The sequence below is a fragment of the Monodon monoceros genome, unplaced genomic scaffold, assembly GCF_005190385.1.
Source record: "Monodon monoceros isolate NGI ecotype Baffin Bay Population unplaced genomic scaffold, NGI_Narwhal_1 Super_Scaffold_21, whole genome shotgun sequence".
Lineage (NCBI taxonomy): Eukaryota > Metazoa > Chordata > Mammalia > Artiodactyla > Monodontidae > Monodon > Monodon monoceros.
In genome coordinates this window covers 83,992,570-84,020,563 of record NW_021703778.1, presented here as the reverse complement: position 1 = coordinate 84,020,563, position 27,994 = coordinate 83,992,570, and the positions used below count along the sequence as shown (strand labels likewise).

The 27,994-nt window shown below is 40.0% G+C and overlaps 1 protein-coding gene across 1 annotated transcript in view; it reads right to left on the bottom strand.

Annotated features, from left to right (window-relative positions):
• Nucleotides 1-27,994, bottom strand: part of FBN1 (fibrillin 1) — a 252,366-nt gene that overhangs the window by 62,813 nt on the left and 161,559 nt on the right. Inside the window, exons 25-41 of the mRNA XM_029237630.1 lie at nt 26,610-26,735; nt 26,362-26,490; nt 25,418-25,543; nt 25,189-25,314; nt 23,901-24,023; nt 22,490-22,615; nt 20,379-20,504; nt 12,311-12,433; nt 12,037-12,159; nt 10,459-10,584; nt 8,548-8,670; nt 6,676-6,798; nt 6,214-6,378; nt 3,951-4,019; nt 3,740-3,865; nt 2,391-2,513; nt 1,577-1,735 (exon numbers count right to left, since the gene is read on the bottom strand). Of these exons, the coding sequence (XP_029093463.1) occupies nt 1,577-1,735; nt 2,391-2,513; nt 3,740-3,865; nt 3,951-4,019; nt 6,214-6,378; nt 6,676-6,798; nt 8,548-8,670; nt 10,459-10,584; nt 12,037-12,159; nt 12,311-12,433; nt 20,379-20,504; nt 22,490-22,615; nt 23,901-24,023; nt 25,189-25,314; nt 25,418-25,543; nt 26,362-26,490; nt 26,610-26,735 (2,142 nt within the window). The remainder of the gene's footprint in view (nt 1-1,576; nt 1,736-2,390; nt 2,514-3,739; nt 3,866-3,950; nt 4,020-6,213; nt 6,379-6,675; nt 6,799-8,547; nt 8,671-10,458; nt 10,585-12,036; nt 12,160-12,310; nt 12,434-20,378; nt 20,505-22,489; nt 22,616-23,900; nt 24,024-25,188; nt 25,315-25,417; nt 25,544-26,361; nt 26,491-26,609; nt 26,736-27,994) is intronic.

Here is a 27,994-nt window from a genome sequence, read left to right as displayed (position 1 = left end):
AGGCATTTCTCAATATAATTGAAAACAAATATATAGAGACATATACACATTTACTTGTAAATACACACAGCAAGTGCGTGTAACCTCCAGGTTTTTTAACGATAGGTATGTACGATCAAAAGATTTGAAGGCCACTGGTCAAGATCAGGGGTCAGCAAATTTTTTCTTAGAGGGCTAAAAAGTAAATATTTTAGGTTTTGCAAGCTGTGCAGTCTCTGTTAAAACTACTCAACTATTTCACCAAAGCAACCATAGATAATATGTAAATAAATTAGTGGGGCTGAATTCTAGTAAAATTTTATTTACTAAAATTTGAAGTTCATAAAATTTTCAGGTCATGATATATCATTCCTTTGACTTTTTTTCCAACCATTTAAAAATGTCAAAATTATTTTTAGCTTGTGGGCCATACAAAAATAGGAGGAGGGCTGGATGTGGCCTATATGGGCTCTTGTTTGCCAGCCCCTGGTCTAACAACATCTTGCAGAGTGGAGACAACTCGTAATTCTAAGCAATGGTTATTACACTATTTCCAGAGTAAACAATGGATGAAATGGTATATTTTACTAAAAAAGAATCTTCTGTTTTAGGCACTGTCAGGTAGCATCAGACAATAGGTTTAGGATTTTACATATCACTGTGGGGAATGGAGTAGGTACCACACAATTCTCAGATCAATACTCTGCATGGTAGTTCATTCAATCTAAATCATGAAGATAATCTAGATCATCATTAGTAAATGATGTCATCACGATATATAGGACATATATCATCTACCGTATAAGAACACTGCACCAAAGTTTTTGCTTCATTTACTGCTAAGATGTAAGTTAGACTTTTTTTTTCCAAACAGGTAACATTATTTGGATTTTTCTGTATGAGGATATAAGAAGAAATTTCTCTAAGATCTCAATATCAAGGAGTTGATCTTTTCTGCTTTTCTTTAGTGTTGATTTTACTTTGTGGTCATTGAGACTCTTAGATTCGATCACATCTCTCTCTCTATATGAGCTGCTAGAAGGTTTACAGCCCAAGTTATTGCTCGTTGCTGGCAAGTGTGTAGGAATTCCCAGCTTGGATCTTGTGTATTACCCTTGTTCCTTGCTCTGAGTTTCTTACCCTTGCTTTCCATTTGCATTAGGCCTTCTTATTTTACATTTGCATCTTTGTGGGCCACCTTGAATTCTTTCTGGAACAAGATTAGTTATAAATAAGTAAAATTGATAGGACTATGGTTTACTTATTTGTCATACTGCTTTGCCCAACGTTTCCAGACTTTTAGTTATATGGCAGACTCCATAACAATGGTAACAACGTTTATATTTTTGTGATATACTGAGTCTATGCGTCTGGTGAGTGAACCTGGGTATAAATTAGAAAGCATATTCTGTGACTCAGTTTTCACCTGCAAGTACTAAGATCAACTGTGAATTTAACTATTTGCCCTTGTGAGCTAATCTTTTCTTATGAAGATCAACGATGCACCCTTTTCTTCCCTTGCTGAGATTCATTTCCCCAACAATTTGTGGGTAATGTACCGAGCTATCTTTCTGGTAACGGTGAAACTAAAACTCACCTGTGCTTGGGATGGGACACTGTTCACAGGGCTTATTCCAGGCCCGGCCAATGTTGTAGGAACAACAGCACATCTTCTTGGTCATATTGAACAACAGTTCTCCGTCGCAGGTCTGGTTGTCAGCGTAATAGTTCCTGTAGCACAAGCTTCTCCTCATATCTAGAAGAAAGGAGGAAGTTAAGGGACTGGTGATGCCATGGGGAAATCACGACAGGGAGATTCTAAGGGGATACTTAAGGAGTGAATCTCTTTTGAAGTGTACTGTAACTTGACTTCAATCAGGGCAGGAAAAGCCTGTTCTCACACAGCTCTCCGTCGTCCTATGCTGCTACAAGAAAAAGGACTTTGAGAAATATATTCCCTGTTGTTTTGTGCCACAGAACTTAGTCATTATGTAGCTGCGGTGTTAATAAACTTTACGTGACTCTCCACCCAGTCTCCTAGTAACAATTCTCCACTGCTATTTGGCAGTGATTTTCTCATTTCCGACTCATGATGTTTTAATACTGTAGGTCAGTGCTGTAAATATAGTTGTATAAAGATACACCCAAAGTCAAACAAAAGAAGTACTATTAAACCTTTGTTTGGGATTTTCCAACATTACATTTTAAAGAAAACTCCCAACCACCCACACGAGGTGGTGAGAAAAGGCCCAGCTTACGCTTTACAGGAGAGGAGGCTCTCTCAGTGAAAGGGTGGCAGTACTCGCTCTTACGAGTAACGTAATGCTGAGGACTAACTGCTGGCTCGGAAGCTCTTTTTCTCTCTGCAGATGAGGACCAAACATGCACGATAAAGAAAAGCTAGGACTTACCCATGCAATTATTCCCCCCATTCACTTGCATGTAGTCTGGAGGGCAAATACAGGTGTAGTTGCCCACGGTGTTATAACATGTCCCTGGACCACAGATTCCGGGAGTTTCACATTCATTCACATCTATAATCCAAAGAGAAAGTGGTATGTGAATATGGAAATTTCACTTTTGGAATGGTCTGGTACTCAGGGTCAATATAAATGTTGATGGTCTTGGAGAAAATCCACAGGGCACTTCGCAACCTGGATAAGGAACATGGATGTTTCATTCATCAGTGTCCTTAGTCTGTGCTAATGTGTGCATTTTCAGGAGAGGAGTTTTAGAAAAGGAAATTTTACCTTCTGACATGAGTTCTTAATAAACGAGTCCAAAACATCCTCAAACACGTGCAGTGATGGTAATGTGGAGAAATTATAATTCTCAAGTATCTTTCAGGAAGATAGCTAGGTACTTCATATGTTCACAAAATCTCAGGAAGGATATGATATATCCTGAAGCCATCAAAAACTGGCTTCATGAATCTGCACTGGTAAGACAGCACAGAAGTAGGTATGTCACGCCTCCTCCCCCATTTTCAAACACAGGGGCTGATTCTAATTTTTGTTAACTCCATGGGTCTTAAGATGTGTCATGTGTACTGACTAATACTCAACAAGGTTGTCACTGCCGAGATCACCTAATAAGCCTTTTGGAGGAGCAGAGGAATATTTCCCCTCCAGGACACAGGGAGGTCTTCTCCTCCCAAATCCGTTGTGTGACCCCTGTATATAGATGAAAACCATTTCCCCACGCTGGTCAACGGTCCACGTGCTCTGAAAGCTAACAGTGGTCGATAGTCTCCACCTTCCCAGTAACACAGGATGAACAGGAGTCATCACTTGCATCATAAAACCAAAGGGGCTGCCTCCAAAGAGAAGCTCATTTAAATGCTTAGTACAAATGATTAGTGGTAAAGGACAAGAAAAAGAGCCCAGAGCTGTCCAGAATATAGAAGCCACTGAAATGAGACCTGTGCTACTCCAATAAAAATGGCTTTTCTGAAAAGCATGGAAAACTCTGCAGGCATAAACAGGACTATGGCTCAAGATAACAAAACACCATTTCTCTCAAAAAAAAAAAAAAAAAAAAAAAAAAAAAGAGGGCGATTTAGGGTGCATTGGACATGATGTTCTGTCACTAACATGAGCGCGAGCCGCCACGTGTGGCATCGTTTCCTGGCCACGTTCGCACTTCGACTACTGTGCTGCATTGCTAGAGTCTCAGTTTCCCTGGCGACTAACTGCATGCCGTGTTTCGAGGTCAGTTCTTAATGTCCGAAAGAACCTGTCATCCTAAAAGGGCCACTTACCATCACACACGCGGGTGTCTTCATTCAGGTAGTAGCCCGTCGGACAGCGGCACTGGAAACTGCCAAAGGTGTTGATACATTTCCCGCCTTGGCACAGCCCTGGGAGCTCCTGGCACTCGTCGATATCTATCAAAATGACAACGACAGCATTGTAAAGAAAACCGAGGAAGTTCCAGAGGTGCGCACTTTCAGATAAGCGAAACAGAATTACCTTCCAATATAACCGTGATAGGGTTGGGTCGAAAACCTTCTCCTCCAGGACAAAGAATTTTGTACTCAGCTATGGAAACAACAACAAAAAGATCAGACTGAGTTCTTCTGAATCTAAAATTTCTAGAAATAGTATCCTCAAGAGAAAAACGGACACATCCATCTTAAAATATTCATTTTCAGGCATCTTGGGCAGTTACCCCACTCACCTGAAGCAGGTTAACATCTTTGTATATACTTCTCCTTTCAAATGGCTTTTTCTATGTGTGCCAAATGTAAGGCTACTGTCCTCAGTCTCTGAACCTTCCGCCCACTCTCTGGTCTTATGTTCTTATGAACTATTTTATTCTCTATCTCTTATGTTCTTATGAACTATTTTATTCTCTATCTCCATCATTATTTCTTTTTAAAGATTTTTCTTTCCCTTTTTATTTTGCAACCATCTCCTCCATTTTTATGTTTTGTTCAGTCTTATTTCCTGGGAATCACAACTTCCCTTAATATTGTTAATCAGCTTGTCTCCAAAACCCTTTCCAAACAGAGCCTTAGGAAAAGCTGTTCTTTCTTGGTTCCCATCCCACTTCTCTCCTTAATGACTAGAGAGTTTTCTTGCCCCTCTGTTTCTACTGATGGCAACACTAATTCCCCTGGTTTCCAAAACCAACTTTTTACAGTGTCCTTTGATTCCCTCCATGAATGCTGTCATCCAAGTATTTCACTCGAAAACATTTCTTTCAGTGCCATGCACCGGCAGTGTGATCCATACAGGAACACATGGATACGAATGACCTGAATCTGCTGTGTCATCCTGGCAAGCATCTGTAAGAATCAGTTCTTTCATAATGATCATGGTCTTTCCAAATCTGATAATCCCCCTCTTCGGTTTCTGAAATTATATGTATATATGCATAAGTGTATATGTGTATGTATTCCAGTTCTAGCTCTGATCCAGTTTGAGGTGGGGTGGACCTCTATTGCTTGGCTAATCATTGTTACTCAATAGAACTGACTCCCCCTGCACCCCACCTAACCATCTTGCTTTGATTCTTTCAACATCAGTGAAATAAACTATCCTCCCTCCTCTTTTATTTTTCTCTCCCCTTCCTGCAATCATCCACTCTTTTTAAGTCCCCTCTTTCATGTCACACACCCTTCCTTCACGCCCCAATTAAAAAATGCACCAAGTTATCACCACACACTGCCAATCACAACTGACTTCCCTTTCTGAATAAAGGAGAGAAGGAGGTGCCTGCCAAGCATCCATCCTTGTGCTGAGTGTTTTACATGAGTGATTTCATTTAATCCTATGAGGCATATTATGAATGAGGAAACAGGCTTGCTGACTCCAAAGTTACATGGGTGGCGAGTGACACAGTCCTAACTGGAACCAGGTGTGCTCTTTCTCCCACTCACGGCACTGAGTCTGCTCTTCTTTCTTCCCTTACTGAGGTCTACGTTGAATTACAGCTCTTATGTTTAGGTCATATTTTGCTAGACTGTACACTCCTGGAAGGCAGGAACTACCCATTAGACTAGAATTAGCCATCCAATTATCCATAAATTATCACCTCTGCACACACAAAGTACGTCCTCTAGGTACTCAACAAATAATTTCAGAAAAAGTAAATAAGTGACCCTTCAGCAAGGAAAGAATCAATACCTATCCCAATATACCCTGTAAGCAGCAGCCAGTGACCTTTGCCCCAGAAGCTACATCTGACTCTAAATCGTAATACAGCATCCACTTAGAAAAAGGAAAGCCTTTTATGTTTTTAGAAGACATTATGTCCTTAAAGTCACACTCTAAAGCTTTCTTTCAAGTCATACCATAAGAATGGAATGATTTTCCATTTCATATTTGCTTAGTTAATTGCTTCTTTTTCACCCAGGGAAACTCCCATCTGTCCTAGAGCTTCTAAGACTAGCCAACAGATGACAAGAGGAGAGATCAATGTGTCCTAATATAAGTAACCTAGCCTGGAAAATCTTCTTTAAAATACTGCTATCTTCTGTTCACTCAGACAGAAATGAGATGTTGCCTGCCCTACTTGACCTTTTAGTGCAAGCCAACTGGGGACATGTTCTGACTCACAAATTGGGAGTGGGATTCTTCAACAGGGCTGGAAGGACTGATCTCCCCTCCCTGATTAAAGAGTAGAGACCAGTGGCAGCTCCCTCCCTCTGTGGCTTCTATTCTCTGGAGCTAGAAAGGAGAACTGGACTGAGCTGGAATAATAATAATAAATAGGAGGATGTCCACTTACATGTGTTCACAGCAGGGCACAGCTCACAAGGAGTACCCCAGGCTTTACCCAGAGAACAGCAGCAGGAAGCCTTGGAAACACCAACTCCAATTTCATTGCTACAGGCTGTATCTCCATTGTCTCCTCGAGGTCGAACATCCAAATAGCAATTTCCAGAGCGGGTATCTATTTACCATATACAAACAAAAAAGCGTCAGGCAAATTCTTTCTACGTAAGGGTTGAAAATTCAAACCCACTTCCAAAAAACTGTTTAATAACCGTAATTTACTAAGAAACTAAAAAGTGCCCAAACACATCTACTGGGAATTTACCTAGAGAAAAGGACCTGAAAGTATAAACCATATTTAGGAAATGTTTAAATTCTTATACGATTACTTTTTTAAAATTTGAGAACGCAACGTTCAATGTTGCTTTAAAAATAGCAAACAGTATGCTTCTCTGAAAAGTTTTTAAGCTCTTACCAACACAGCCAACTCGAGTTGGATTCAGCTCAAAATCGGGTGGACAATCACAGGTATAGCTGCCTGGGGTGTTGACACAGTTCCCACTGATACACGTGGTTGGATCCAGACATTCATTAACGTCTAAAACCAAACAGCAAGGGGCAGAGTTATCACCCGAGCCAACGCGGGGAAAGCATCACCATAAAACGGTAGCACCAAATCTAGGGCTCGCAACTAGAATTTTTAAGAGTTTCCAGTTGTAATTACCCCTAGAAATATAGTCTTCCACTTCTGAAATAAAACCCCTCAGGAAGGAAATATGTCATAGTCTTTGGTCTTTTTCCCCTGGAACACATTTAGCATTCAAATTTGTCATCAGGAGAAAATATAACTTTGGAACTAGGAAAAATATTTCAGTGAAGGTAACTGAAAGCAAAACACTACTGTGACCTCGGTCAACCAAAACTTCAGACACAGGTTTTAAGAAAATATATTTAATATGTGCAGCTTGTTATTTTATCAAATGAGAGCAAGATGTCCCAGGGAACCGTCAGTTGCAGGCGACTTCTGCTGCCTCCCCCGCTGGGCGTGCTTGCCTCGGTGCAGCTGAGCGCAAGCACAAACACACACACAGGGCTTAGCGTGTTTCTGCAGGCCTGCTAAGAGTCTCTCTCCCATCACTGATGCTGGGTTGAATATTTCCCTTTCAGTTTCTGTTCCAAAAACATGTACAGAATTCCAGATATTTAAGACATGGGTTTTGGCGAATTCCACCCCTGTGCAATCCTTTTGTCTATTTTGAATACTTGTAAAGTATTCAAGAACAGACACGCTGATTCAGAGAGAAGAGACTGGGAAATGAGGATGATACTTTCTGCTCCGGTCCTCCTGTTCGGACCTGGTAACCCCCTTGGAGGTTCCACTGTGGAAAATTCTTTTGCTCAAATCGCATGTGACCTTAGAGGGACAGGATAGACTAACAGGAATCAGGGTAGGTAGAATGATGCTGGTGGTGATTTGGAGAACTGAGGAGGAGGCATGGCAGTGGAGAGGTGACTTCCTGCTGTGTGCTAGAGGCCGGCTTGGTGTCATAATAGTTTTTTTGAAAAACCAAGAGAAGTAGGTGTGCTTGGGCAAGAATACCTTAGTCCTGAGCAATTTCAGGGAGGTGGTCATAACTGGAGAGCCACTGAGTCACGGCTTGTTTAGGCAGCTGGAAAAATGAGGGTTTTCTTGAAATCCTGAACCCGTACAGAATGGAACTTACTTCCTTAGTATCCTTGAATCGAAGGGGACGCTAGGGTGGAGAACTGAAAATGGCTCTCAAAGTCTTAACTCAGTGCCGAGATCAACCAATGAGGATCTACAGAGTGCCCGCTACGGCTTTTCTAATTTTTTTTTTTTTTAATGTTCCTGAAGAGTTCTTTGCTCTACAAGAAAATGATCGACACACTAGAAATGGGCGGTTGACTTCTAGGTACCGCGTTCTCTGGTGACCACCAACAGGCCAGGGCTCGGAAGGAGTGGGTGTCTCAGCAGAGAAGTTCAAGGCAAAACCCATGATCCCAGGGCACAGCCTTCAAAAGGAAACTCTCCAAAAATGTGCCCAAGGAGAAAAGGAACGGCAAGCCCGGAACATGCCTCTGTAACCATGAGCTTGATTCTAGGCTACTAACTCTGCACCTTCAACTCTCTTCAACTTTTTCCTCTGCATGCTCATATCTAATCAGTTCCAGGTCTGAAGAAATTTATTCTGTGATTCCTAATGCTTCTTCATCCCTGCTTTTCTTTTGTGACTCTGCGAATATCCCTGTGTGATCCTGCAAGGCCCCAACAGCTGGGTCCCCTGGGACGCCTGGGAGCAGATTTCCATGCAAATGGATGCCTTACCTGTGCAGTTCCCCCCGCTTCTGTCCAGTTCGTAGCCGATCTCACACTCACAGCGGAACAGGCCAGGGAGGTTGTGGCAGGTTCCAAAAACACAAATGTTTGGAAGAGAGCACTCGTCAATATCTTGGGAAAGGAGGAAAGGGGGGAGAAATTAAATTATTTTTTTTGCTAAAGAAACTGCCTAATGTAATTAGGCAAATGATGTTACTATTGAGAAAATGAAGACTCTCTGACATCGACCTAGGTCCTTCTCCTGTAGACTTTCAGATATCTGTCATCTGTAAGGAAGTCTCCTAGGTGAGAACTTCCCTTTTCTCAGCCCCTATTACATGCCAAGCAGTGGGCTAGGCATTTTCTGTATACGTACCTCATTATGGTGTTTTACGTAGCTCCCCCTCGGTCAGAGCCAAACAGGCCAACTCAGACTAAATTCTTTGGTTGTTCTTATCTCTACATTCACTGTTTTTGTTGTGAGTTAACATTTTAAGAACCACAAAGGCTTTGTGGTAACTTTTATCATCAGTTTTTACAGTCCTCTGTGTTCCTAGTACCATGGTGTGTGTTTGCAGTTGTTGATGGAGATCTAAAAACTGCGGAGGCTTTTTCCAGGCCTCTGTCCCTGCCTCACATTAACACGCTGCTTGTGTAATTGGCAGGCAGGCACGTCTGCAGCCTTGAGACTGGCTTTTAATAGCCATGAACACTCTGCCAGTGATGATTTATATTAAGAACAAACAAACAAACAAAACATTCCCTTATAGCATTAGGGGAAGCAAAACTTTCACTGTGCCTATTTCTGCTCCCAGAGGTGGCACAGTACCTGTTTTCCTTGGATGTTCACAGTAACAGAAGTAAACAAGGCATTAGGCACATGATCAAGAGCATAATTAGTTTCTTGCCTCAGAGGAATTTTATATCAAACTCTGCCTATTTCATATAAACTGTATAAAGAACATCCAATGGTTCCATAACAAAGAAAAGTATTTACATAGAACTATATGAGGGAATTAGTATACATGTCACAGCTCAAGACTGACTTTGAGTTAATGTCCTAGTAACAAGCAACAACGATTAGTTAAGACATTAATCAGGGTCTTGTTTAAACCTCTACTGTCAATCGTTACCATGTGTTTATTTCTACTGAAATTTTTTCAGTTCACTGTGGTCACTAATTCTTCTCAATGAGGGATAATGTGCTTAAATTTGACAAGTGTGGGTAAAGAGAAGAATCTTGTTTTTCTTAGTGGGATCCATCCTCAGCCAACAGGCTCTCAGGACTCTTCCTGTCTGACCAACACTTCTCAGGAAGATGGAGCCTTACGCTGAGAGACATCTTGACATATGGTATCATCCCTAGGGGTTCCTTACTAAGTGGATTTGCGAAAGACTGTTCCATGTTCATATGTATTAGATATTTGGAGACCATGTGAGACATAGCCAGGACATTGTTCTACCTACAGACAAGACTATCCACTCTGCTGTTATTTGAAAGCCTTTATTTCTAGAAACAAAACCATAGCAGAAATTAAAAACTGTGTTTCCATATTTGAAAAGAATTCTTCACTATCAGGGCACCAGCGCTTTGAGCTCTTTCCACCAGCAATGGGGATGAATATGTTGCATTGACTTGCTTATCCCCATTCTCCTATGACTGATGGGTGTACTCTTGCAAATCATCTGGCCAAGGCTGGATGTGCAGCTTATGGCCAAATAGCTGAGATTTTCTCTACACAAAGAGCAATGGTCCAGCTGGAGACCCAATCTCTCCACAAACTGAACTGACCAGGTTAGATGGGAAGCCAAAACACAACTTGGTGTAAAAACCAAACAAATGAAAGGCATCAGGAATGTTTAAATAACCTGATCTCATCAGGCCCTGCAAGGCCCCCCGGCAGCTTGCCCATCACTTACCTTCACAGGCTTTCCCGTCAGCACTGGGCACAAAGCCCATGTCACATTCACAGCGATATCCTCCCGGGGCGTTTAGGCACTGGCCATTGCCACACAGATTCAGATTCTCAGAGCACTCATCAAGATCTACAGCCAGAAAGAAACACAAGTTACTCTTCCTTAGTTAGGAGTTTTCTGATTCCTCAGGTCCAACAACTTTCATAATTGTCAGCTTCCTGAGGGTAGCGGTATTTCATCATAATTTCTACTTGACACATTAAACTCAATTTTCTCTTTTGAATACTAATATTGAATATATAGTCAACATGGGGTTCAGATACAGAATCCTGAATGCTAAATTATCTCTAATGGGTAGTAAGTCAAACAGATCATTCACACTAAGACTTTTGCAAGCAGGATCATCAACGTGAGGACACATCCGTGACAGGAAATAACACGTCATGGTTGTGCCTGATTCTCAAGCTTCAGGCTCTGCTCAGATGGGCAGCAAAAGACCTAGAATAGCAACTGTAGAGGAGACCAAAAATTCCTGCTTAATCTCTTCTGAGTTTTGCTACTAAGCACAGGTGTTAAATATCAAACACATGAACCACACATGCCTGGTACATGAAACTTGGAATATTTTCTAAAAAGCAATGGGAAGTTTATGATGACAGAACTTCACTGGGTTAAGCAAAAACAATTTCAAGTATGATAAAACTTTTAGTGAGCTAAAACAAAATCCAGATAAATCACTTACTGGCCCTCAGCCCCTTTTACGTTTAAATGACTTCTTGTGAGCAGAGTACTCAGGATAAACTGATGCTTCAGGTCCTATGAGCTTCTATGCTACCTAACGGCCAATGAAAAATGTACCTCAATATCTTATTTAATACCAATGCCCTGACTTAAAAAGTGCTGTCTGTATATACATGGTCATGATAAGTGCATATATCATTTTTTTATAATCATGTTTCTAATCATACATATTTAAATGTATGTAATAGTTCACATTAATTCTATGACTATTCATTAGCACTGAGAAGAAAATGTCATTAATATATTGTAAAACTGGAAGTGAATGAATTCCTTTCAAAGCAGTTATGAAATTCTTACTTATACTAATGTGGAATGATAACAACGATGGCAAGTGGAAGAAAAATATATGCTGTTGATCTGATCCAGAATGTCTAATTTCTTTTCCTCACATAGGTTCCTCCAGCAAGTTCACACTTGGTTTTAATATGGAAAACAAGTCAGCAGTGAGAAACAGGCACAAAAATATAAAGGCTAAGGGTTATGAAAGGAAGTGTGATTTATTTTAAACTCATGACATCATTACATACAGTGACACATATATCAGCTATATAACTATATATACATCTATGTAAATATATATATTTAGTTTCTGAGGTCTCCCTAATTGCGTCGGCTACAAATTTCCATTCCACAGGAATGTCGTTTCAAATAACCAATATATTCTGTTCCAAGTTGTCTATAACTGACCCAGCCTTCAGAAGAGAATTGATGGTTTGAAAGACGTCGAGCACCTTGCTTTTCTGACTGCCGTTTACACAGCTGTTTCCAACACGAGCCTACCTGTACAAGTGAAGCCATCGCCTGTGTATCCTTCCTTGCAGAGGCAGCGGTAAGAGCCCATGGTATTCTTGCAGTCTGCATGTTGGCTGCACATGTGGGTTCCATTGGAGCATTCGTCCAGATCTTAAGGAAAGAGGTCACACATCATTATGAACAGAAAATGTGACATTTAGAATCAGTAAAACACAAATTAAATTTTTCTTTACAGAGCTGGTATTTTCATATTTATAATCCATGCAGCTCATGAGAAGCAGTTTGTTATTTTCCAACCCACCAGTGCACTTAATGCCATCTCCAATCCACCCGGGGCTGCAGCTACATTTGAAGCTTCCTGCCGTGTTGGTACATACAGCGTGTCTGTCGCAGTTGTGTGCTCCAATTTCACATTCATTGATGTCTGGAAAAATAACCAGGGGTTTAGACAAAGTTTAGCAAAGATGCCTTTTGGGTCTTTTAAATAACTTAGCAATATTCAAAAGTTGACTTGCTTTCACATTTCTCACAGTATAACATAGATTGGTTTAGCATCCACATGTATAAGCTACATAAATTGAACAGATTTAAATTTCAATTTATAAAGAACAACATACTGCTACTTGTTGTTGTTAACTCTAATTATTTTCCATTATTTTAATGTAAGTGTCCAGCCACTGCAAAACAAAATGAAGCTCCTTCCAGCTGAAGATCTTAAAAAGTGAGTTGCCTAACATTCTATCCTATTAATGCTCATGGTCATTTGTTTCTATTCCCAATATTTTTATTAAATCAACTATAGAGAAATGATGCACATTGCTTTCATATCTCATATAAAGGAATACAATGTTGTTGGCATGTTAGAAAACTTTTTCAATCATATTCTATACACTAAATATATTTTATTCTTAAATGTAAAACACCGTATTATTTAATCACGCTTTATTTCTATAGAAGTTTTACTTTAGGTATTGCTAATTCAAGCATTTGCAGAGAATATTCCTTAAGGCAGTGTGTGAACTATCTTTTCTCTAGCCAGCACTTTGGGACCCAAGCTTTCTTGCATATTTCCTGTAAAACTCAAGTCAATTCAAGAGAGATTTTTCAGTAAAGGGAGAACCAGATTAGGGCCACATTGCTAAAAGACTTCAAATTCTCAAAAATTCTCCATTCTTCAAAATTCCATTTCCAAATTTAGCCAAGATAGATTCTATAATATAAAAGCATTATAGAAGAGAATGTATGTAGAGACCAAATGTTATGGATACCAAGGGGGAAAGGGGCAGGGTTGGAGGAAATTGGGAGATTGGGATTGACACATATACACTACTGATACTATGTATAAAATAGGTACCTGAGGGGAATATACTGTATAGCACAGGGAACTCTACTTAATGCACTGTGGTGTCCTAAATGGGAGGGAAATCCAAAAGGGAGGGGATATATGTATGGCTGATTCATTCTGCTGTGCAGTAGAAGCTAACACAACGCTGTGAAGCAACTATACTCCAATAAAATTTAATAAAAAAAAAAGAGACTATAAATTATAAAGTAAAATATGTTTTGTTTCCTGTGATATTGTGATTTATAACAAGAAGTGTATATTTGGTCTTTGTCCTGTTTCTGGCACAGAACTCCTAAAACCCTTGGAATTTCCTAAGTGCTAAGAGCGAAAAAGGTGTCTTTTGTTATGTTAATGAGGTGACGTTTGGAAAGCACTTTAGGATGGGGGCTGGTTGCCAAGAGAACCAAAGGCATGATTAGAGAGGGGGAATTTTCAGTCCCACCCCCTACCTCTAGGGAGAGCAGAGGGGCTATAGGCTGAATCAGTCACCAAAGGTCAATGATTTAATCAATCGTGCCTCTGTCATAAAGCCTCTAGAAAAACCCCAAAAGATAGGGTTTGGACAGCTTCCAGGTTGGTGAACAGTGAGGATCTGGGGAGAATGGCTTGCTCAGAGATGGCATGGAAGCTCTGTGCCATCTCCCCATACCTTGCCCTATGCATCTCTTCCATCTGGCTGTTCTGAGTTATACTCTTTTATAGTAAACTGATACATCTAACGAGTAAACTGGTTTCTTGAGTTCTGTGAGCCACTCTAGCAAATTAATCAAATTCAAGGTGGTGGTGGGAACCTTTGATTTATAGCCAACTGGTCAGAAGCACTCATAACAGACAACCTAGACTTGCCACTGGCATCTGAAGTGTGGACAATTTTATGGGACTGAGTCCTTAACCTGTGGAATCTGACACTATCTTCAGGCAGGTGGTTGTCAGAATTGAGTTGAACTGTAAGACAGGGAGTTGGTGATCATTATTGGAACTGGTACCAGAATCTTATTTCCCGAAATTGATCTATTTCATAATGAAAGACAGGCACTTAACCTCATAACCAACTTTTTCATTAACTAAGAACAAGAACTCCCAAGTATGGATACGATGATTCTGTATGGAAACCAATGTCTAACATAAAACTTAGGTTAAGAAGGTAAATCTTGGCATATGAAATGTTGCAAGAATTTTCAGTGATCGCTTGAATAGTGACATGAAAACTAAACTGGGCAAGCAACTTATGTTTACCCTTTTGTTTACTTAAGAAGCCCAATTAACTGATTTGAAAGTGTTTGGAAACATGCTGTTGGCCAAATGTTCCATCTGAAGTTCTGAAATGGTCCTGAGATCTTTGGCTTTGTTATAACTTCTAGAGCAAACACAAAATAAAATAATGTTATTTTTCCTACAAGAATACTTTGCAATATCACTAATAAGTATAAAATGAAAACACGCCTAGAAGAATGTTCTTACAGTTACAAACGTATTGTGTAGGTGAATTTTAATGTAACCTTGGCAGCCACATGAACCTACTGAGTTATTAAGGCAGGTCAAGGGAAGCACATACCAGGCAGCTTTAAACTTGTGACTGGGAGCTTTAATCAACGGACTAATTGAGCACGGCACATTCCAAGGAAATGAGGAGGAAGGCCAGCCCAGGGATAATAGTGGTAAATAGGCAGGGAATTCAAGAAAGGAAGCCTGACCTAAGGGCTCCCAGGCAGGGCCACAGACACTTCTTTCTTCCTCAGATAATCACTCCCCTCAGAGTTAATGATGCAAAGCACCACTCTTGCAGTGTGCTGCCATAACGTCCCTCCTTTATTTGTCCTGATCTCTGAGTTAGGTAGAAACAATGACTTTCGATTGCCTAAGTGATGAAACCTCTAGATGTTAAAGAATCAAGGAATTTTCTAAGTGCAAAGACCTTAGAATTTGACTTTCCTAACCTTCGGTTTCTCAGAGAAGGAAACAGAGGTCCCCAAAGGCATGGGAACTTGTCAGGGCCCCCAGGTCAGTGAGGGGAAGAGCCAGAAGCACCTGGAACCCAGTTTCCCATCCCGTTTGGTGCTCTTTGTCTTGAGCCACAGCTGCCTAATCAAACTGATTTCTTTAGTCACATTAGGACTTTATTCTAAGTCCTGATTAAAGGTCTGCTTTCAAAATCTTGGCGGTATTAACAGACTTATAGAAATATTCACTAATCTTTTCTACTAAGTACAATTTTCAGAGGTGATCGTAGCCTGTCAGTCTAGTAATCCTGTCATCTTTTTCTTTTCAATTTTCTAATGTCCGAAGATACTCTTATTTTCATGTGCGTTTTTTACCTTCCATATTTAATCTCGCAATTAAGAAAATAACTATTGTTTTTTAAAAGGAGAGTCTCCCTCCTTTTTGTTATCATGAATAATATATGAACATAAATTTCTAATTCAAGAAAATGTTTGCCGTTTTACCACAATGTTTTCAGGGTGAAAATAAGTTATATTTGCAAGAGGCCGTGTATCGTGGGCTTTGGAATAGGAGGGAAGAGTAACTCAGGTGCCCATATTCAATTTTCCATTTTGTGAATCTTTGTATAAGTCATTATCTCAATGGCTTACACTACCGGTATGTCACAAGTGAATTAGAAAGACTTGGTCATAATGTCTAAAGGCATCTCTGAATAAAAGGTTTCTTCACGTGTGTGTGTGCGTGTACACACCATTATTCATTAATTGTTTCCACGGCAGACTTGGGCCTAAGACTGTACTTCGTTATAAAAGCAAACAGAAGGGGAAACTGAGCCATAAGGGAAACGACCAAACAAAAACACCATATTCAAACACTCCACTCTTCAATAATGTGAGGGAAACATAGCACACGCTTGCCAAGAACATCTCTCTCTGTACAAATGTTCTCTTTCCCCCACAAGTTTGCTCCAGACAGAAAATTCCTTTTTAAGATTAAGCACACGCCAAGAAAAGCAAAGAAATTCAAATTTAGGGCTGACACTGCAACCTCCTTCGCCCCACCAAAGCTCCCTCACAGAGACTCAAAGGTCCTACTTGCATGGCTCTCGTGAAGGGTAAGGGTGTGGTCTGAGCAGACCCCATGCACAGGTTCTGGGTGTGTTCCACTTGAATCTGACATTTGAGAAAGAGATTGTGCTCTGAGCTGCTCTGGCTTCCTCTGACAGTCATGGCGGGAGAGGCTGTGTCACCCACACAAACGCCTGCCTTCCTGACATCTGGGCACCAGTCACGAGAACCCTAGTCCAGCAGGGCTGGCACACTGTGGAATCTCCTTGGTGAGGCGTTGGGGAAGAGGGCGTTAGGGTGAATGGAAAGGCCAAACGTGAAGGCTACTTGGATTTTTCAGTTTGGACCCAAATTTGAGCCACGACTATTTAACTGAACACCCACAGAGTTTTCACAGGCTAACAGCCAGTGGAGAACAATTAGCAATGATAAGGGGCTGGAAGGAAATGAGGGCAAATTTTCACTGAGTGCTGGTGGTTTTGAAGTACGTGATTCTCCTTCATGGACTATACCCACAGCAACATGTCTTGTATGAAAAGCTGAACGATTGAGAAATGGAGTTGCCCAGCAATCCTGCTATTTTAAATGAAAACAATCCTGATTTTAATTGTATGCCTTACTCACTGACTGAGCGAGCGAGCATGTGATGGTAGGTACATTCTTACAGATTAGCATGAGAAAGCCAGGACGCACCAAGGATGGCACCTAGCAGCAACCTAGTTGTTCTTCTTTCAATTTGTTGTCTGATTACAATTATGTAGAATGGGCATCAGAAGCCTTGTATGTGTGGGCCACAGAAAAACTGTAATCCAGCCCCCTTAAGCCAAGGATAGAAGAGATGTGTTCTAGGTTACAGGAAAATGTCCATTCTCCCTTCATTAAATTGATCGTTCCCCTCAGCCATATCCACGATTTGAACAAAGCTTAAGGAGAAAAAAGAAACACTTAACATCTGTGTGGGCTGGGAATGTAAGTCGGTGGGTGGATTCTGAACACTGCTGAAGTGATTGGGGGGGAAAAAACATGTTTATTTGTTAAAATGGAAACAATCAGTAATGACAAGGGAGCTGAAATATTTAGACAAAGCTGTAATGGAACCCAGAGGACATTTTTTAAGTTCTTGTGAAACAAAGTTCCTCCCTATGAAATAGCATACATGTTTTTATAATTCCTTTACAAGGTACTCATTAAAATATATGTGTACATATGATATGTATGTATACATATTATATATGTACGGAAATAGAAGTAGATATATTTCTCTTGTCTGTCATTAAAACATATTTCCAGGTCTGTTTTTCACTGTTATTTGTTGTAAGGCTTGCTTATCCCATTAAGCAAGATACATATCTCTATTTACATTAGTTGCCTGGGACATTATAAACACTTGTCTTTAACATACTATCACCAAGGTAACCTGATGGTATTCTAAGTTGTGAGTGACACAAATTTTAAACGAAAAGCAGGCTAAAAGAGCCCTAGTTACATGGGATTCAAAAAACATTTTGGCTCAGATTTTTTAAAACTTGTTTTTGAGTATACCAAACTTGCTGCCAATTCCTGTTTGTGTAAGTCATTTCCAATCAAATGTGATACCCTTGGTTGTTAATAGCAGGATTTACAGAGAACCTCTTTTTCTTCCTGCCCTAATACACCCTCTCCTTCCATACTTCACTGCAGGGCTGCTTACCCAAGGGGAACACTTGCATAACTATGGAGCACCCTGGTGATTTCTTCAAGCTCATGAACCAGTAAAAGAACTAGGAATAAAATCCAGAGGTCTACTCCTTTACATGAGAATATCACATACCATGCTACTATGATATCAAAAGGACCATGAAATTCAATTCTTCTCCCTACAGTACTAGCTGAACTTTATGCAACTGAAAAATCATTTTAGGCTATAATTTAAAAGTGGGAAGGGGGATGTTGGCCCTTGGGGAAAGCTACAGAATATTTCTTGGACTTCAAATCCATGTTACTGTTCATGTAATTTACTAAAAGACTGCTGTTACTTAATGTAAAACTGGTGTCATCTCATCTAATGTGGAGTACACAGCTCTCGTCACTATAGTCTTAGTATCTGTGCAAACTCAATTATGAAAAACAAGCCTTTTAATATACAGAGTAAGATTTTCCTTCTCTAAACTGATTTCAAGCATATCAGTAAATAGAAGTACAGAATTTTGCTAGACTAGAAGTTATGGTTTTAATTAAAATGGCTTCTAGACACTGTGTCTATGTGTCTCATTTTATAAGGACAACAATAGCTACTATTTACTGACCAGCTACTGTATGCCAAGCACTGTGCCAAGGGCATTACATGCACTATTCCTCATGTACCTAAAATGATATTAATGTTGCATGAAAATTTAAGCTTTCTTCATGATAAGAGGCCTAAAACAGTCAGCCTCTGCACATGCCTCTGTTAGCGGGAATCTGGAGCATGAAATTCTAGAGATCTTTTTCTTATAGGGAATGAAGACTGTCCCATTAGATTAACTTCTCCCTTCATAAGAATCACGGTTCTCTGGGTTGACTTGCAGTGAGTTCAACCTTGCCAAACAACGGTATTAGCCTCTACTAGGTAAAATGCAATATAGAACTGTCCTACTTTCCCCTGCATTACTACCAGACCAACACCCCTTACCCTAAGTCCTATATTTTTAATGAAAGCTAAAAATAAATCTTGAACCACAGATATGCTGATATAAGCATCATTTGTACCCCAGAGACCACATGAGGACTAGAGATTTTAAACTCTGTGCCATTTATCAGAATGGACCCCTAGACATGCTTCATATGAAGACTAATATAGTGAGCATGAAAGCATTCTAGCCACATGCTTTTTACGATTTGGCTAGAATCTGTCATTTTTGAACTAATAGTAATTTATTGGTGATGTATATATCTGTATTTGAAACTTTGCATAACTGAACAGTTTAAAATGATAATGCATATATTGGGAACTTTCTTGAAAAATGCTGATATAATTAAGAAAAGGATCTGTACCTGTACCACACTGCCAATCTTCAAATATTTTAACGTTCGTTTTAAGTCACGATGGCTTGCCAAACTGGCTTTTGAAATTAAAGTCTATTATTTGTAAAGAAATGATGCAGTTACCTAATTCAAGCCCACCATGGTCTCCATTATGTTTTAAATTATGTTATAGGCCATAATCTGTTTTATTACTATTGGTAACTACAGTAAAACTTTATTGCTCCATGTACTAAGCATCACTGCCTCAAGTACGAAAACATCAATTAAACACTTAGAAAGAACAACATTCACTCAGAGTGACTGCTTCCATTTGATGTTTAACAGAATAATCTCCTACAAATACTGTGAAAAGACCTTCTTATGTGCTATTGGTATTAAACAAGCAAAATTAATGGTTTAATTCTCACTTCATGAGATTTGCTAAGTCCCACGAATAAAGACTAATTAGGGCTAAAGCAACTTAATTGAACAAAAGCACATTAATTTAAGAAACTAGAAGACTGATGAGACTTGATGAAATATATGAATTGTAGGATGTGTTGGGTTGGTTTTTCCACATCTTTATTGGTGTATAATTGCTTTACAATAGGATGTGTTTCTTTAAAAATTAATTTCACTTATAAAACCTTAAATGAAAGGGGTGGCAATGGAGGCTATTGGGAAAGGTCTGCTTTAATAAAGGGATATGTTTGGTAGTTAGCACGTTCACTACTTTGATATAAAAATATTACTTTAACCTCATAAAATGTTGATAGTTATAGTGTTATTTATGGTGGTAATTTATCTCATATGCCTTTTTTTCACAGGTAAAGGGAAAAAAACCTCACCTTAGATCCAATCTAAAGTATGACAAATTTCAGAGAAGTGCAGGCTAAGTTAATGAAAAGATACTATACAAAATGCTTTATAATGCAATTAAAATATTAATAGTTTTAAAACTTATGTTAATCTATAATTATGGTAGCAATCTCTTAGCCACTTATGGTTTTATTGTTCAATTTGAAAAAACATACCTGTACAGCCAGTTTTTCCTTTCTTGCCTGAATATCCCATATCACAGTGGCAGATAAATGAGCCTTTAGTGTTTTCACAGGTTCCACTTAGGCAGATATTTGGATTCAGATCACATTCATTGACATCTGTAAGATACAGATATTATTAATACATATAACCATTTGTTTGATATCACTGAAAATTTTCCCGAGATAAAGCAACTATGACAAACAAATAGAAAAGATGAAATGTTTTCACTCAAAAAAAAAAAAAGTATATTTACATAGCCCAATTCACATTTGCGTCCTACATTGAAGGCTAACCCTGCAGACCTGCTTTTTATCTGGGCCACAAGCAGGAGGTCAAGTAATCAAATAAACTGACTGACTCGAGGTTGGGGATAGAGCCTGTTTATGTGACAGTCTAGAAAACTTTTTCAAACAGCATATTCTGTTGCAAGATGAAAATTTTAATCCAGACTGCATGATGCCAGCATTTTAGTTCCATATCTTAAAAGATAGATAAACTAGTAGTCTTAGTGCAGAGAGTTACAAACTTTACTTCTTTCCCAAATTAAAAATTATCTTTTTTTATGACATTCACTTTAATTTCTAGGACTTCACAAATATTCGGTAAGCGTTTTTGAAAGACACAAATGGGATGTGATTTTAAAATTTCAATTCTAGACTCTTGCTTCTGGCCAAGATGGAGTAATAGGAACCAAATTTACCTTCTCACCTAAAATACCAACAACAAGAAAGGACGATATAGGCAACAAAAAACAATGATCCCTGAGAGAAAAAACAAACTAGGTGGGTTCTACAAATGCCCCAGATTACTGTGTAGGGAGAGTTTTAAGGCAATGGCATAGGGAGGGGGATGACAGATGGAACCAGGAAATGTCCATGAGTCGAAGAGGTGAGGGGGAATGCCAAGGTAGCTAGAGTTCATAGGGCTGAGTAAAGGACAGAAAAGAGATGTACAGAGAGAGAGAAGGAGAGAGAACTCCAGAGATCTGCAGAGGGTCCCAGTCAAGCACCCAGATGAGTAGTGATCAGTATATTCGTGTAAAGAAACTCTCGAATCTGGAGGAAGCACCATCCAAAAGAATTAGAGGGAACAATCATCAGAGTTCCCAGAAGGCGTAGAATTGTGCCTTCTCCTACCAGCCAGACTGGAAAACCTTGTAATTCACAGGGAAGTGAGTAGAGTGTCCAGAAGGATCTTGCCTCAGCAATAGAGAAAATTAGCCCTACCCTAACTGCTGCTTAAAAGCTTCAAAGCAAGACTTTGAAAGAACCGATCTGTTTCCAAATATCTATGTTCCAAAATAAAGCTTAGGAATACAAAAATATTCAGAACCTAGTAAGGCAAAATTTATAATGTCTGGCATCCAAGCAAAATGATGGAGGAAAATTCAATGATGGAGGAAAATGTGGCCCATAATGAAGAGGAAAGTCACTTTATTGAAATGATCCAGAATTGACACAGGTGATAGAATTAGTAGACAAGGACATTAAAACGGTTATTATAACTGTATTCCTGTATTTAAAAAGCTAGAGAAATGATTGGCCATATTAAGTAGAGACACAGAAGATATCAAAAAAAAAGACCCAAATCAAACTTTTAGAGGTGAAAACTGCAATGTCTGAGATTAAAAATATACTAAACGGGATTAAAGGCAGATTAGATATTACATTAAAAAGTCTGACAGATTTGAAGACAGCAATAGAAACTCTCCAAAACAATCCATTCTAGAATTTATTGCATTCTTGTCAGAAATGAGTTTTGCTTGCCTTAAGCAAACAATTTAAAAGCCTAAACTCTAGTCACAGCAAAAGGAGGGTTAAGTGGACAGAAATAATGCATAGACATAAAAGAAATGTCTTTTGGTCACTGGAGTTGACCAATGGTTAGCTCAGTCCATACAACATATCTGACAAGAGCATCATATCACAGTCACAAGAAAGTTGCTTTTTGGAGTGCTAGCTTTGGATTATTATTCGTACTATGCTCCTAAATATTCTTACTTTTCCCTTAGGCTCTATTCACTACCCAAACAAATCTTTATGTAATTTAACAGTGCTTGTGAATAACTAGCAAATTGGAAAATTCTGTCTTTTTTGCTTACCTACACAAGTCTTCATGTCTTCAGATGCCATGAATCCATCATAACACAAGCACCTGTACTCTCCAGGTATGTTTGTACACTGACCACCATCACAGATATTGGGGTTATCTTCACACTCATCAATGTCTGCAGAGAATAAAACCAACAATGGCATGTTGTTGATAGGGTTCCATTAATCACTGATGAAAAAGTTAAGTGACCCAAGTCAAGTAAACTCAGCCTGCTCGCATAAGACTGTCAGCTCTGAAATCCAAATGACACTTTACATAAATTATCCCATCAGGTAATCTTGGGTAAACAAGGGGAGAACCATTTTCAAGATTTATAACATACAGTTCAGGATGGAGGCCCACATGCACTTAAAACACCATCATTAAAAAAAAAATGCACATCAGTACTTGTGAACACAAGTACTTGAACACATACTAAGTGTTCAATAAATTAGCTACTACTAGTACTACATATGTAATAAAATTTTAATAAAATGTAATAAACATTTAGGTAAAGTCCAAACTCAAGAAAAAAAAAAAAAAGACCACCATTTAATTGGCACTTTTATCTCTGATACAGATTTATCATGCAAAAATGACTATGAATCTTATTTTTCCAATTGTCAAATTTAAATGCCTAATGTCCATTATTTGCTGTTTTACAGATATTTTAAGGTAAAAAATGCTTGAAATAAGCGTATCTGCTTAGATTTTCAAAATTTAATTTTTATAGCTAAATTTATATCTAGGGCTTTTAACGTAGATTTTACTAGGTCCAATAAAATAACTTTGGTTCCCAAACCTAAGTTGTCTTCTTAACCTGAGCCAAAATTAAAATCTACATTACCCACTTCATTTCCCACCTCCGGCTGATTACATGGCTCTTCTAGCCCATGTGATACAACAGGCAGTGTAAATCAGACCAGCAGTTCTCAAATTTTAGCACAAATCCAAAATCACTTGGAAGGCTTGTGAAAACAGACTACTGAGATGCCCCCGCAGGAATATCTGATTCAGCAGGTCTGGGGTGGGGCCTGAGATTTTGCATTTCTAACACTTTCTCAGGTGGTACTGAGGCTGCCCGTCCGAGGAACACACCCTGAGCAGCACTGAAATAGGCCATGAGATCAGATTCTTCAAAACTCTGATCAATCAAGAAAATGTATTTTATATTCCACTTATTGAGCATGCGCCAGGTACTGTGCTGAGTGCTGTACATACTCTTCCACACAGGCAATCTGAACCCCATTTTACAGATGAGGGATCAGATGCCAAGGATCTTCATCGAGGACGCACAGCCAAAAAAGTGACAAAACAAAGATTTGAATTCAGGACTGTCTGACTCCAAAGCCCAGGCCCTGAACCACTCTACATAGGGATCTGTTAGTGAGAGAGTTCCCAGGAAGTTAAAACTGACTTACCAGTGCAGGACCTCTGGTCAGGCATTAGTGCGAATCCTGGCTGACAGCTACATTCATAGCTACCTTCAGAGTTTGTGCAGAAGGTCTCACAGCCACCGTTCATTATGCTGCATTCATCGATGTCTAAGAAAAAGGAAAATAATATCACCTTCCTCTGTGTTTGTGATGATGGCACATGTTTGAAGTTTCCAGGTATGTATGGGTCAAAGAAAACAAAACAAAATACAAAATTATAAAAGCATCCCAGGGCGACTGCAAGTCACTGCATTGTTTGGTTCCTTCCACAAATATTAACTACACCTACTATGTGCTACAGATGAGAATCTAACAGTGAATGAGATGGACACTCTCCCTGCCTTCATAATATTTATACTGCAGTTGGGGAGTTAGATGAACACAACATATGGTGTGCCACACACAATGCAGGAGAAGTGCTGGGCGCTAGAACATATCTCAGTGACAACAATGGGCACGTGGGTGAAATTCTCTGGGTCACAGATTCCGTTACAAACTTGACATTCAGTTTGGCTGAGGTTCCAGTCCTTTTCAAGGACCTGAGCTGGAGTTCTGAGTTGTCCTGGGCCATGCTTCAGAAGAATCTGGGCTGATTTATGATTCTGGGTAGCAACCATGTGAGACTTGGCAGTTCCACATGGGGTATACCTCAAACCAGGCAAAAACTGGCTGTTTCTACAAAGTTTCACTTTGACTCTAAAGCCATGGGACTTTCTGTGCCGCTCTTCCCAGCACAACTAAACCTCCCAAGGGCCAGCCACAAAGCAAAACGCTTGTCCCACAAAACCTCATTTTTAAGGACTGCCAGACTTGGCCTCTATTGCATTGTGAGCTATAAACATGCTATGGTCTTCTTCCCAATAATTATTCTTTGGAATCTCTGAGCTGCTCCAAACCACCTAAGGGTGGAGATCACACCCTAAGCTTTCTGTCTTCCTCCCGGCACTCACCAGGCTGCGTTTATTTCAGGCGGTACTTAGTAATCACTGGCTGATGTGCCTGGGTGTGCATAGGCAGAAACAAAGCGTGTGCTACCGTTCACTAGTCAAAGCAGCATGGGTCAAATTATACTTGCTAGAGCTAAAACACTGTACAGCCTTCACTGAATTGGTTCTTTAAACAGATGGGGGAGGTGAGATCTAAAGATCGTGAGCCACCATGAGAAGACCTTTCCCTCCAGAAAAATGGGAAAGATTAAGTAAAAGTAACTAGCGATGGAAACAGAACTCGAAAGAGACTAAAGAAAATAAATAACATACCATACAGAACTTACCAACACAAAACAGCCTGTCGGGGGTGGAGTGGTAGCCGGGGTTGCAGGCACACTGGTACTTCCCTATGAGGTTCACGCAGCGGCCGTGGGGGCAGAGGTGCGCACTCAGTTCACACTCGTTGATGTCTGTATAGAAGATGAGAATACCAAGCACCCCGCCGTAAGCCTCGGACTCTGGCAGGGGTGTGGGCCGAACGACTGCCGGCAGGTAGGTGGTCTTCCTCCTTACCTATACATGCTGAGATGTTGGGGGACAGCTGATGGCCAGGAGGACATTCACAGCGGTAGCTTCCCTCAGTGTTTAGGCACACGCCCCCTCGGCACAGCAGAGGGTCTCTCTGACACTCGTCAACATCTGCAAAGTGGAAATGACCCCCGTTGAAGCTGTGGGTGGTCGTCCTGCCAGGGCCCCACGACCAGACCAGTGCCCTCATTGCCCAGTTGCTGGGAGTTCTAGCTGCTAATGGCTCACAGGTGTCCTTGTTGGAGAACCGCTATCCACCTCACTCAGAAATGCCTGGGAGGTGAGAAATTACACCCTGCTCCCATGCTGGGGGCTGCCCATGGCCAATAACTGCTTGAACTGACGTGGGAGTATAAAATCTCAGCCTCCTGGCCTCGAGGTGGGACAGCCCTCGGGTACTATTCACACTCCAAGGCCCCTGTGGGATCAGGTTAAAGCTAAACTCCAGTCGAACAACTTGCTTCTCTTCTTCCCCTGCCCTAAGCTGCTTCCCTCACTTCCTTACAGGTTCCTCCTAAGAGCACCCCCTCAAAAAATACCCCCATCTCAGTCCTGTTGCTAGGGAACCTGATCTAATGAAACTATCTTAATCAATCTCCTTTGCTAAAACTGATGAACAGAAACCCTAGAACGTGACCCCTAATATAGCTTACGTTTGAATTGTTCTCTCTTCCCTGGGGTGTCTATTCCAGGTGTTAAACTCACTTCTCAGGGACCCATACCTGGTGTCCGAGGCCACCCGCTGCCCCAGAGCATGAATTCCCTCATTCCTTCCACATGTCAGTCTCCCTCTGCCACAGTCCAATGCGTGACTCACTGGTCAGGAGACCAGCGCACTGGGGGAGCAGGAAGAACCGACATAGGCGATGAGTCACCAAAGCTTCTTGGAATGTTTCTTCCCTGGGCTGATCAAATGGTCACGCACTCACCCATGCAGTTCTTCATCATCATGAATCCACTTTCGTAGCCTTCATCACACTTGCACTCGAAGTCCCCGGGGGTGTTCACGCACTGGCCTCGGCCACAGAGGTCGGGAGATATGCGGCATTCATCGATGTCTGCACAAAAGCAGCAAGTGGCAGCAGATGAGCCTCAGGATAGCTTTACTCCTTGTGGCAACATGTTTAAGACCAAGAGTTCCAAAGGGTATCCCTCCAGGGTGAGCCCCTTCACTGACCTGTGCAGTTCCTTTCTTCAGAATCCAGAGCAAAGCCACTGTCACACCTGCACTTGAAGCTGCCGATGGTGTTTCTGCACTTGCCATGGGTGCAGAGCGTGGGAATCATCTTGCACTCATTGATGTCTTCAAGGAAAATTAAATGTGGGAAAAGTCCATAAGTGACCAATGAGGAGAGCTCAACACCCCATTTTAAACCCAGGAAGTTAGAGGGTCTTGGTCATACTCGTTTTAAAAAATGTGGGATGATCCATGAGAAATAGGACTTTGTAAACAGATCTAGACTTTTAAACTTCTACATTTTAGAAAGTATTATTGAAGAAGTAAAGAGTGGGTTTATTTGGACTTCTAAAAGCCCAGCACACACCAAACGCTGAACTATTTTCCGAATGAAAGAATAAGAAATTCTAAACCACTAGTGTCTATATGTAAGGCATGTGGAAGATTTTCAAATATATTGTCCTACAGCAAGCAATTGAGTATGTTGTGGAATGAGATATTCACTTACGCTTTCTGATGCTTTTTTTTAATACCTAAAAATAAGAATTTCAAAGGAGATGCCATTTATAATTTTAACTCCTTACAAATGACGTATACTATTTAAAACATGTTATCAAATAATGTGTACTAATTTAAAATATTTTCTCAATTAATATGAAGCTTGCGTTAATATAATTAATACGTACGAGAGTTTCTTGAAGACTGCATATGTAACATGTAATTTGAGTAATCTGAGTTTCCCCTTTTAGGGGCCTTTCTAAAGCAAGACCTAGAGCTCAAGAAATACAAGTTCATTTCTACCTAATGTCACGAGATACAGAACTGGCAGATTAAATCTCAAGAACATCTAGTCCTTCTGTGGTAATGGATTGCCACAGCTTTTGTAAGCAAATCATCCAAGTTCCTTTGAATTTACTTAAGAGACATTTTAGAGGGCTGTCTAGAAACTGTCTCTCTAGACAGTACAATTTTAACCCCAGGACTTCTTGAACCAAATGCTCAGTAGAAAAAAAGTCTACACTTTTTAATATAAGGATACTTATATACTCATTTCCCATTTTTAGAAATTCATTTAGCTATGAAGTATGATAAGTAGGTCCAGACACAATGGGCAACCGACACAAAACTCTATACTGAGAACATAAGCTGGGCCTCCCTGAATAATCGGAATTCTGAGAAACCAATTATGATTTTTCCATATGCTGAAGTAAACAAGGTCTGTATCATTGTGCATAAGAAGTTAACTCAATTTTGGAATTAGATTAAATCTGTAACTTCCTTTTTTTTTTTACATGGGTTTTATATTATAACATAAGAAAATAAAATTTGAAATATAAGTCACTGGAGTGTTTGCCATAGGAATGAATTTTGCTGTATTTGGACAA